The sequence below is a fragment of the Babylonia areolata genome, chromosome 20 (genome assembly GCF_041734735.1).
Source record: "Babylonia areolata isolate BAREFJ2019XMU chromosome 20, ASM4173473v1, whole genome shotgun sequence".
In the NCBI taxonomy this organism is placed as follows: Eukaryota; Metazoa; Mollusca; class Gastropoda; order Neogastropoda; family Buccinidae; genus Babylonia; species Babylonia areolata.
In genome coordinates, this window is record NC_134895.1 from 36,909,280 (window position 1) to 36,922,103 (window position 12,824).

The 12,824-nt window shown below is 41.9% G+C and overlaps 1 protein-coding gene across 1 annotated transcript; it reads left to right on the forward strand.

Moving 5' to 3' along the window:
* Window positions 1-259: 259 nt before the first annotated feature.
* Window positions 260-12,161, forward strand: LOC143294946 (cytochrome P450 2B4-like). The gene is made up of 5 exons (XM_076606466.1): window positions 260-691; window positions 4,190-4,486; window positions 4,978-5,292; window positions 8,009-8,452; window positions 8,917-12,161. The coding sequence occupies exons 1-5, from the start codon at window positions 295-297 to the stop codon at window positions 9,099-9,101; spliced, it is 1,638 nt and encodes a 545-aa protein (XP_076462581.1). The 5' UTR covers window positions 260-294; the 3' UTR covers window positions 9,102-12,161.
* The last annotated feature ends 663 nt before the right edge of the window (window positions 12,162-12,824 follow it).

The following is a 12,824-nucleotide window of genomic DNA, read 5'->3' on the forward strand; positions in this document are numbered from 1 at the left end:
TTAAGAGATAAAAGGTTGACCACCAGATGTAAACATTGATTGATTGAACGATTGGACTTTTTTTTTTCTTTTTTCTTTTTTTTGTTGTTGATGTTGTTACAGATTTGTTTTGCCTTGTTTAGTCTGTCTTGTTTTGTTTTATTTTATCTCTCTGTAGTGAAAGATGCTACTGTTCGTTTTATATTGTTTGTTTCATACTATTCTCTGTATTGTGTACATGTTTTTGGAATTTTTTTTTTTTTTAAAGGGTTAAAAAAAACAGGACTCACCTCCTCACCTCAGGTCCCCCTCACCATGACGTCGTCGACGACATCCCTCATCACTATGGTGGAGGACATCCTCGGCCTCTCCGTGACCCTGCTGCTGACTGCAGTGGTGGTGGGGCTGTCCTTGCTATGGCTGTGGCTGCACCTCACCAACCATCCACGTCCCGCCACCACCAGGCTTCCCCCGGGCCCTGGGTTTGCCCTGCCCGTGCTGGGACACCTGCACCTCCTGGGGAAAGACCCCCGGGCGAAGCTGCACCAGTGGCGCGAGCGCTACGGGGACGTGTTCAGCGTGCTCCTCGGGAGCCGGCAGGTGGTCATCCTGTGCGGGTTCCCTGCCATCTGGGAGGCCTTCGTCAAGCACGGCGACGTCTTCTCGCACCGCATGCAAACGCCTATCACCGACCGGATCTTCAAAGGCAAAGGTGAAAGTCGCTTTTCGACGAGGAAAAGCACCACACAAACACAAACACACGCGGGCATGCACACGCACGCGCTCACGCACAAGCATGCGCACACACACGCATGAACACGCACGCATGCACACACACACACACACACACACACACACACACACAAACAAACACACACACACACACACACACACACACTGACATACACACCGGGGCGCACGCATGCACACACATACACACGTGCGCGCGCACGCGCGCACAAACCATACATGCACACGGACACGCACACACACACACACGCGTGCACACACACACACATTCACACACTGATATACACACCTGCGTGCATGCATGCACACACACACACCCACACGCACACAAACACACACACACACACACACACACACACACACACACACACACACACACACACACACACACACACACATACACATCACAAAGTCAGTAAAACAAAATAAGTATTGAAAAAATCAGTTAAACTGAAGAAATCAGCAAAGAGAAGGGTCACACTGAAAGAAAAATGAAACGAAATAAATGTTCTATGATAATAAGTGGTGCCCGACTACGACCATCAGAACGGCAGAGGAGGCAACTGCTGTCCTGACTATCCGGGCTAGAATCTGATTATAGCGAAGAGTGTCTTGCCCAAGTTACATCCCCACTCTCTCCTCCAAGAAGGCTTTAGGACAGTCGGCGTTTGGATGATTCCCCTACAAAAGACTAAGCTGTAAATGCAATAAGTGTTAACTAAAGATAATTATTAGAAAACAGAAAGACAAATGTCATTTAAGGGAAAATGTTAGATCGATGGAAAGCAAAAGTAAGTCAAACAGAATAAAGGTGGTCACTTTGAAAGGAAACAAACGTAAGTTAAGTTGAACAAGAGAGGCAAGGCCTTCAAGACTCACTTGTGATACACTTTAAAAAAAAAAAAATCTAATCGTTAAAATGTGTTCTGTATTTGTTATTATAAAGCTTCGGGTTGAAAAAAAAAGAAAGAAAAAAAAGTCCTAACCAGATTCGAACCCCGCGTGTTCGAGTGAGAAGAAACTGTCTTACCCATTACACTATCAGGCCTCCTTAACTGACGTTCTAAAATTTAATATTTCAACATACTTTTTTAAAGGGCGATAAATCAATTGTTGTATTCACAGTGAGAACGCTGTTTAAATCATATTATTCTGGTGTATCTTGGGCATTCAAAAAGTCTTTAAGGGCAATAATAAATTCTTTTTCAGTCCGCGGTAAAGGAGACGTGGCTATCGCCACAATCACACTGCAACATTTAGCTGTTTTCTCTAGATCTAGATAGATGTACAAGTTTAGTTACACCCGCCGGGAATGTAGTACGACACGGTCGATTCAATTTCTCTTTTATGTTCATTCTAATTTTATTGTTTTAAGGTTGATATGAAAATTGAGTATTCTGTTAAACTAATAACATGTAGAGCCAAGTACAAGTACTTCTAAACGTCGTAAGAAGTGAAAAGGACTTCATTTTGAGAAAAGTCAAGACTGGAATTTTTTTTCGTTTCATCGTGATCAATTCAATGGTATTAACTCGCATGGTTTACAATTTTTAACTGTGAATTCCGACTGATTCTGTGGATATTTTTATGGCAGTTTGGGGCATAATCCAGTAAGTGATGAGGCGTTCACAAATCTTTCTCTGAATAAATATTTAATGGTCTCCTTCTCCAACTTTCCATCACATGTTATCGTGTATTGTCCATTGAATATAGGATTGAACGGGCAGGTCAACAACTTCAAACAAAATGGCGTCGTTCGCGTTCGCGAAGAATATGAGCACGTGCTTTGAATGTGTATAAATATGTGAACGCAATTGATTTTTGCCCATGACCTTCAGGGCTCAACCAATAGATCTGTAAAGTCCACTCGTCGTATTGATTTTAATATTTTCCGAAAAAGACCACTTGGGCGAATGAACATAGTGAAGGCCCTGTACACTGAGAGTAAAACACACAAGCTTTTTATGTATTGAGTATAATTTCAAAATGTAATGTTTAAGATGAGAAAGATCAGTTTAAAGCAAATTAATTCCCCTAGCATTAATTAAAAAGAAGTTCCTGTTTGAAAAAAAAAGAAGATAATAATGACTGCTCTTGTTGTGTCAGAATATCAGATCAAAGTGCCAAGTTTAGAGAATAAAAAAATAATAATAATAACAGTAAATACATTTTGCATATAATTTGGCTTCTTTTTAAAAAAAAAAAAATTTGTGCCCATCCCAGAGGTGCAATATTGTTTTAAACAAGACTGGAAAGAACTGAATTTTTCCTATTTTTATGCCTAATTTGGTGTCAACTGACAAAGTATTTGCTGAGAAAATGTCAATGTTAAAGTTTACCATGGACACACACACACACACACACACACACACACACAGAAAGACAACCGAACACCGGGTTGAAACATAGACTCACTTTGTTTACACAAGTGAGTCAAAAATTACAAGCTGCCCACCACAGAATGGCATATCATTATGTATAGTTATACATTCAGCGACCTATGTTACCAATGGCTAGGACTTAGCGCCCAGATCTGTACCCTTGTTCTTTTATTGAGTAGTGAGAACTGGACAGTTGTGGTGCCGTTATCCTCGAATTGCTGTTATCTTAATTTGCAGACAGGAATGATAACGGATCCCCGCTCAACCCTCAGACAGTCAAGCAACAAAATTAATGGTGTAGGCCTACTTGGGATTTATCTTCTTCTCCAACCTCCTAACTTGGAGACGCCATGACAGAATCAGGCTTCAGTTGAACTTCTGATTAAGTGTTCACCAGTGATGAGGGTTCAAGACCCTTGATTCGGCATGGTGTTGTGTCCTTGGAGAAAGGCACTTTACTCCGATTTCCTCACTCCAGCCAGGTGTGATTGGGAACCAGACTCGGCAGTTACAAAGGGTTAAAACAGCGGAAGGAGAGAACTGGGCCTCGCCTTCCTTACCCTTGGGGGCCGAGAGCCCTAGATCGACACAGTGAAAATCTTCTTCTTCGTTCGTGAGCTGCAACTCGCCACGTTTACTCGTATGCACACGAGTCGGTTTTTACGTGTATGACTGTTTTTACCCCGCCATGTGGGCAGCCATGCTCCGTTTTCAGGGACGGGGGTGCATGCTGGATATGTTCTTGTTTCCGTAACCCACTGAACATTGACATGGATTACAGGATTTTTAACGAGCGTGTGATCTTCTGCTAGCGTGCGCGTATACACACCAACTGGGTTCAGGCACAAGCAGGTCTGCACATATCTTGACCTAGGAAATTGGAAAAATCTCCACCTTTTACCCACCAGGCACCGTTACCGAGATTCGAACCCGGGACCCTCAGATCGAAAGTCCAACGCTTTAACCACTCGGCTACTGCGCCCGTCGCACAGTGGATATGAATTCGCTGCCCCGATGGCCGTATGTAAAAGGTCTACGGGACCTTTGAGTAACCTTCAACCTCCAACCTTCATCCTCAGGTATCATCCTGTCGCACGGCCCTACGTGGAAGGAGCAGCGGAAGGCGTCGCTGGAGATCCTCCGCAAGCTGGGCATGGGCAAGAACCTGCTGGCCAGCAAGGTGCAAGAAGAGGTCAGCCACTACATCCGCGCTGTCGAGGATCACCAGGGTCAGCCAGCCGACCTTCACCGACTGACGACGGTCAGTATGTCCAACAACATCTGCTCCATCGTCTTCGGGCGGCGCTTCCGCTACGACGACCCCGTCTTCATCCGCTACATTGAGAACGTGGAGGACAACCTCGAACGCCTGGGAAGTGAGATGAATCCTGTATTATATGCACGATGATGATGATAAATTAATACTGCTGCTGCTGCTACTACTACTACCACGACTACTACTACCACGACTACTACTACTAATAATGATAATGATAATAGACATCATCATCATCATCATCAATAGACGAAGAACAAGAAGTCATGATCATTTAATACTCTCTCTCTCTCACTCAGTCACACACACACACACACACACACACACACACACACACATACGCGCGCGCGCGCGCGCGCGCTCGCGCTCGCACGCACTTCTATTGCTACTACTACTCCTTCTGCTGCTGCTGCTGTTGCCGCTACTGCTACTACTACTACTACTACTGCTACTACTTTGAAAAAGAAAAGTAAGCTAGAAGAAGAGCAAGAAGAAGCAGAGTACAGATGATGATAGTGATTTTGATATACTGACTCTCTCTTTCTCTCTCTCTCTTTCTCTCTCTCTCTTCATCTATCCATCCATGCACAGGCACAGACGTCATCCACTTCATACCGTTCCTGGAGTACCTGCCAGGAGACCTCTTCGGCATCCGCCAGATCATGGCCAATGTCAAGGCAATTGAGGAGACCTTCTTTCAGCCTTTGATCGACGAGCACGTGCGCCCTTCCACTATGACCGGGGGCGGCGACGATGACGACAGCGGCAACGATAAGGACGAATTGAATGGTGATAGTGATGGTGATGATGATGAACATCAGCAGGGACCTGCCAGGGATTTCATCTATGGCTACCTGCAGCAAATGAGGAGGAAAGAGAAGCAAGGAGTTTTTACCAGCCTCTGTGGTAAATCTTTTTTCTTTTATTTTCTTTTTCTTTTTTGTCATTATTTTCTTTATCTTCCTTTTCTTATATTTATTTATCTGTTTATTCACTTATTTATTTATTTGGTGGGTTTTTTTTTTTTTTTTTTTTTTTTTTTGGGGGGGGGGGGGGGGGGGTTCTTTTTCGCGTTGTGTTTTATTTCATTATCTATCTGCTAACCTTTTTGGGTTTTTTTTTCCTCGAGGCCTGACTAAACGCATTGGGGTTACGCTGCTGGTCAGTCATCTGCTTGGCTTGGCAGATGTGGTGTAGTGTATAATTATGGATTTGTGACGCCTCCTGGAGTAACTGAACAGAACTATTGTAAAAAAAAATTGTTAAAGAATATATATATATATATATATATATATATATATATATATATATATATATATATATATATATATATATATATATATATATACACGAGGGTCATTCAATAAATAAGGTGAAGTTTTCGGTATAAGGACTTCTAATACAGATAGAAGATTACCTTTTTTTTTTTTTTTTTTTTACTTCTTTTTCACATGGATTTAATTTGTTTTGCAGATTAAAAAAAAACTTTGAGAGTTTTGGCGATTAACAAAGATGGCCGACCAAGAAGCATGCTCCAGGATTGAACAGTGGTCAGTTATCAAGTTTTTGGTTGCTGAAGGGTGCAAACCAGTTGAAATTCATAGGAGAATGTCAACTGTGTATGGTGCCACATGTTTCAGCCGAAAAAATGTCTCAAGTGGGCTAAATTCTTTAAAGAAGGACGGAGCAGTGTTGAGGATGAAGACAGGCCTGGAAGGCCTACAGAAGTGAGGTCTCCTGAGGTGATCGAATCAGCCAATGACCTCATTCAGTCTGACAGAAGGGTGACAGTGGATGACATTGCAAGGACTTTGAGCTTATCTGTTGGGACAGCACACAAAATTGTCCATGATGACCTTGGCTACTCGAAGGTCAGCTGCCGGTGGGTGCCAAAGATGCTTACTCCAGAGCACAAACAGAGGAGGGTCGAGTTGTCCCAGCAGTGTCTCTGCCGCTATGAGAAGGATGGTGATGAGTTTCTGAAGAAGGTGGTCACATGTGACGAGACATGGGTTTGGCACTATGAGCCTGAGTCCAAACGGCAGTCCATGGAGTGGAAGCACGTAGGCTTTCCAGTGAAGAAGAAGTTCAAGTCCCAGCGGTCCACGAGGAAGGTGATGCTCACCGTTTTTTGGGATATGCAAGGCCCAATCACCATTTCATTCTTTGAGAAAGGAAGCACTGTGAACAGTGCCAACTACTGTGAACTGCTGAGGCAGGTCAAGAAAGACATGAAGAACAAACGCAGGGGTCATCAGTCAGAAGGAGTCATCTTGCATCATGACAACGCAAGGCCTCACACAGCAGCCCGAACGGTGCAGACCATCAACGAGGTGGGCTGGGAACTGCTCCCTCATCCCCCTTACAGCCCAGACCTTGCCCCTTCAGACATTCACCTGTTTGGTCCCTTGAAAGCATTCACGAGAGGCACGAAGTTTGAAAGTGACGATGAAGTCAAAAGTGTTGTGAGCGACTGGCTGAGACATCAGTCCAAAGATTTTTACACTGAGGGAATACGGAAGCTTGTGCACAGATGGGAAAAGTGTGTGACAGTGCTGGGAGACTACGTTGGAAAAAAAAGAAGAAAAAAAAGAAGTAAGCTTCTATCTGTATTAGAAGTCCTTATACCGAAAAATTCACCTTATTTATTGAATGACCCTCGTATAAAGAAAGAAAGAAAGAAAGAAAGAAGTTAAAGCGAGTCGTTTTAAATGTCAGGTCAGATCGGATTATACTGCATTGTATTGTGTTGTATGGTATGCATTGTCCAGATGTGTGCAACAGAGCCGTTCTTTTTCCGATAAAATAGAACAAATTACACTGATCACACTGATGTAAAGATTACCACTGTTGGGGGGCGGGAACATGATTAATTAGCGTTTGATTTTTAATAAATATTATATCACACTTCTGGCCTTACAAAGAGTAGAAAGACTAGAGTGTGTAAGGGAGATTACACAAGCGCGGAATTCAGCTCACCAGCGGGAAAGCGTTCAGCGCAGTACATGTGACTGACTGCTGCCGCGCTGATGCTGACCTATACCTCTGTGAGCAGGACACAGAAAGCTAGTAAGAGAGATCTGTTGGGTCAAAAGGAAACAAAAACATTATCAATTTCATGTTGGTTTTTGGGTTTGTTTTTTTAATTTATTTTTTACACTAAATTGGTAGAAGCCGCAAATTGCTGACTGTAAAGGATAGTGGATGAAAGGGGGTTTTTGTTGTATGTTGTTGTTGTTGGTTTTTTTGGGGGGTTTTTTCTTCAGTGTTTAAATTCGTGGTTTTAAACTTGGGTGTCTACATTGTACAACGTCGCTGAGCATGCTCTACGTGAAAAGGCGCTTTGTAAATTGAATTATTATTATTATTATTATTATTATTATTATTAGTTGTAGGGTTATCATCATCATCATCATCATTATTATTATTATTATTATTATTGTTGTTGTTATCATCATCATCATTCAGTTAGTTAGTTAGTTAGTAGTTAGTTGGTTAGTTAGTTAGTTAGTCATTTATTTATTTATTCACTTATCTATCTGTTCTTTTTCTTTTTAATTCGTTTATCTATTCATCTATTTATTTATTCATATATCTATTCATTTTATTGTTGTTGTTGCAGAACCGGAGCTGCTGACGACGGTGGGCGACCTGTTCATCGCGGGGACGGAGACAACGTCGGTGATCCTCCGCTGGACCCTCCTCTACTTCCTGCACCACCAGCACGTGCAGGACAGGTGCTTCCAGGAGGTCCGCGAGGTCATCGGCCTCCACCGCCCGCCCACCATCCGCGACAGGCCCCGGATGGTCTACCTGGAGGCCACCCTCAACGAGGTCCTGCGGGTTTCCAGCATCGGCCCCTTCGCCATCGGGCACTCCACGGCCTGTGACGTCAGCTTCCGGGGCTACGTCATTCCCCGGGGCACCGCCATCCTGCCGTTCCTGGACACGGCGCTCCATGACCCGGAGGTCTGGGGCGGCGACCCGTACAGCTTCCGCCCGGAGAGGTTCATCGACGCCGACGGGAAGCTGGTCAGGCCTGAGGAGTTCATTCCTTTCGGAGTGGGTGGGTATGGGTGGTTGTGTGGGTGTGGTTGGGTGGGGTGGGAGGGGGGAGCGGGCAGGTGGGCCGGCGATTGGTTAATTTTCTGTCAAGGTACCTTGAATTGTGGGACATGTTTCAAAAAGGGCGCTACTTCCGGTTACGCAAGGGAGGTAACTTACCAAGGGAGGCTATTTGCCGCAGAAGCTACTTTCGATTTCTCCGCCTAGCCCCCCCCCCCCACTCACTCCCTCCCCTGCAGTCTTCCCCTTTTATCACAATGATTTTGAATATGATTATGATTATTATGATGATGATTATCATTATTATTATTACTGCTATTACTATTATTATCATCATTTCGTTTCTTCTTCTTCTTCTTCTCCTTCTCCTCCTCTTCCTCCTCATCATCTTCTTCTTCTTCTTTTCATCATCACTATCATTATCATCATCACCATGCTCACGCTGTGCACGGCTGACGGCCACAGGACGCCGGATGTGTCTGGGAGAGGCACTGGCCCGGGTGGAGCTCTTCCTGTACCTCAGCACGCTCGTTCAGCACTTCCGGTTCCTGCCATCGGAACCAGAGGCCCTGCCCAGCCTTGTGGGACACCTGAGCGTAATGCACGTGCCCGAGCCCTACAAGATCCGTGCTGTACGACGCCGGGAATGAGGAGATAGGGGAAACCACCCCCCTTCCTAGAAAAAAAAAAAAAAAACCGAAAAAAAACACATTTCGGGGCCTTTGAATGTATTTAATTGGGGAAAAACAATCAAAACAACGAAGGAAATTATTACGAATAAACTGACCTTTACTCTCTCTCCCTCTCTGTCTGTACCTTTCTGTCTGTCACTCACTTTCCCCAAGGCCTGACTAAGCGCGTTGGGTGACGCTGCTGGTCAGGCATCTGCTTGGCAGATGTGGTGTAGCGTATATGGATTTGTCCGAACGCACTGACGCCTCCTTGAGCTACTGAAACTGAAACTGAAAAGATAACACAAACTAAAAACTTTATTTACACAAGTGAGTCAACAAACAAAAAAACGAAGGAAATTATTGCGAAGAAACTGAAAAGATAACACAAACTAAAAGCAACAAAATCTGACAGAAGAAATGATTGCGGTGTTACTCTGTTCTGAAAATAGTAAATAAAGTGAGTCTATGTTTAACCCGGTGTTCGGTTGTCTCTCTGTGTGTCTGTGTGTCCGTGGTGAACTTTAACATTGCCATTTTCTCCACAATTACTTTGTCAGTTGACACCAAATTTGGCATAAAAATAGGAAAAATTCATTTATTTCCAGTCATCTTGTTTAAAACAATATTGTACCTCTGGGGATGGACACACACAAAAAATTAAAAAGAGGCCAAATTATATGCAAATTGAATTTACTGTTATATATATATATATATTATATTTTTTTTTAATCTAAACTTGGCACTTTGATCTGATATTCTGACACAGCATCAAGAGCAGTCATTTTTATCATTTTTTGTTCAAACAGGAAGTTCTTTTGCTAAGTGTGGAAGTTATATTTCTGGTGCATGTCTTTTGTGCGGATAGTAAAGAAGGGAAATTATTCTGTAATTAATGCTAGGGGGGTTAATTTGATTTAAACTGATCTTTCTCATCTTAAACATTACATTTTGAAATTATACTCAATACATAAAAAAAGCTTGTGTGTTTCATTTTCAGTGTACAGGGCTTTCACTGTGTTCATTCGCCCAAGTGATCTTTTTCGGAAAATATTAAAATCAATACTATGAGTGGACTTTATAGATCTATTGGTTGAGCCCTGAAGGTCATGGGCAAAAATCAACTGCGGACACATATTCATACATATTCAAAGCACGTGCTCATTTTCCTCGCGAACGCGAAGGACGCCATTTTGTTTCAAGTTGTTGACCTGCCCGTTCAATCCAATATTCAATGGACAATACACGATAACATGTGATGAAAAGTTGGAGAAGGAGACCGTTAAATATTTATTCAGAGAAAGATTTGTGAACGCCTCATCACTTACTGGATTATGCCCCAAACTGCTATAAAAATATCAACAAAATCCGTCGGAATTCTCAGTTAAAAATAATAAATCATGAGAGTTAATACCCTTGATGAAACGTAAAAATTTCCAGTCTTGAATTTTCTCAAAATTAAGTCCTTTTCACTTCATACGACGTTTACAAGTACTTGTACTTGGCTCTACATGTTATTAGTTTAACAAAATACTCAATTTTCATATCAACTTTAAAACTAGAAAACTAGAATGAACATAAAAGAGAAATTGAATCGACCGTGTCGTACATTCCCGGCGGGTGTAACTAAACTTGTACATCAATTCAATTCAATTCAAAATACTTTATTATCTGCTTCAACCAAAAACAGAAAATTTTCTTTAGGCTCACTTAACATAAAATAAAATGCCCGTCAGCAAAAATCAAAGAAACTACTGACACACCCTTCACTTATCACCATGCACACATCAATTATTATGTTTAAAGAAAAACATGTGGGTAAGATACTATTACATTATGATTCAGAGTGTAAAAACTGTGTGTGTGTTGCGTGTGTGTCCGTGCGTGTGCATGCATCGTTTTGTGCGTGCGCACGCGCACGCGTGTGTGTGCCTGCGTGTTGAGCGATGTGTGCGCACGCATGCGCGTGCGCGTATATGTGTGTTTCAATCATTATAAAAAGTAGAATATTCAGTAAGATAATAATAACATTTAAAAAGACAAATGCTCATCAGATAAAAACGAAAAACGAATGAGCAACTGGCGCACCCTTCCTTGATCACAGCGTGCATATGAACTATCATGTCAAAAGAAAACATTTAGGTAAAACAAAAATTACCTTTTAAGATAAAGTGAAGCAGTGAAGATCCAGAGCAAATGGCTAAATGTTGGAGTGTGATTGCGGCGACAGCCACGTCTCCTTTACCGCGGACTGAAAAAGAATTCTAAATTGCCCTTAAAGATTTTTTTAATGCCCAAGATACACCAGAATAATATGATTTAAACAACGTTTTGACTGCGAATACCGCAATCGATTTATCGCCCTTTAGAAAAGCATGTTTAAATATTAAATTTTTGAACGTCAGTTAAGAAGCCATGATAGTGTATTGAGTAAGACAGTTTCTTCTCACCCGAACACGCGGGGTTCGAATCGGCCTTCAGGATTTAACCCGAAGCTTTATAATAACAAATACAGAACACATTTTAACGATTAGATTTTTTTTTTTTTTTTTTTTTTTTTAGTGTATCACAAGTGAGTCTTGAAGGCCTTGCCCTTCTTGTTAGTTTGTGTTATCTTTTCAGTTTCTTCGTAATAATTTCCTTCGGTTTTTTGTTTGTTTTGTTTGTTTTTTTGTTTGTTCGTTTATGTTTGTTTGTTTTCTGCTTGGTTGTTTCATACATCCGTTGGGTGAAGTGAAGAATACAGTGCTATCCAAAAACATGATTTCGCTCATCACCAGTTTTACGGCAGAATTACCAAGAACTATCATATCCTTTGTTTCTTTTCATTAAAAAAGATGTCTTTTTAATCCTTTCTGTTTTGTTTTGCTACATAGCTGCTTTGGAAGGACTGCGTGTTAGAAAATCTGTGAATATTTTGAGGTCACTTCTGTTCCACATGTGTAAAACAGTTAATGATTTTAGATTGGTTTTTGCGTTAACATGTATTGTTGGTAATCTTTGATTTATTTGAGAGTACAATATATTGTACTTCTTCTTGATGGGTTTTTTTTTTTTTTTTTTTTTTTTTGTTTGTTTTTTGTTTGTTTGTTTGTTGTTGTTTTTTCAGCTTTTTAAATTAAAAGAAGCGTCAAGAACATTTTTTTCTTTTATGTTCAGATTCACATATCGAGCGGGTGAGCGCATTTATGTGTGTGCGCGCGAGCGTGCGCGTTTTCGAATGACTGATGGCGCGATGCGGATATGGATAATTTGCTCACTTTAGCATCGGCCCTCCTCGTAAAGGTGGTATGTGATCACAGTCATGTAAACAACAAACAACACGTTGTCATGTCATCGTGAATTAAACTTAGTGCCATGTTTGAAAACAAAAAATGTATAGCTAAGAGAGAGAGATAATAGATGGGTTTGTTTCTACAGTGCCTGCGCACGTCAGTCTTAGGAACTAAGTCGTTTAATTGTGGGACTCCCGTCAGCTGTGCAGGACAACAATTACAGAGAACAATAATCTGCGAAGCAAGATCTCGCTAGCCAGTTCACATTGGATCAACTTTTACGTATAATCGGATCTAGTTTGTATTTGTCTTGTTTTATCCCCAGCCCCAAACAAACCCTTTGTCAAGTGTGACTAGCGATCACACACACACACACACACACACACACACACACACACACACACACACATTTCAGTACTCAAACAGA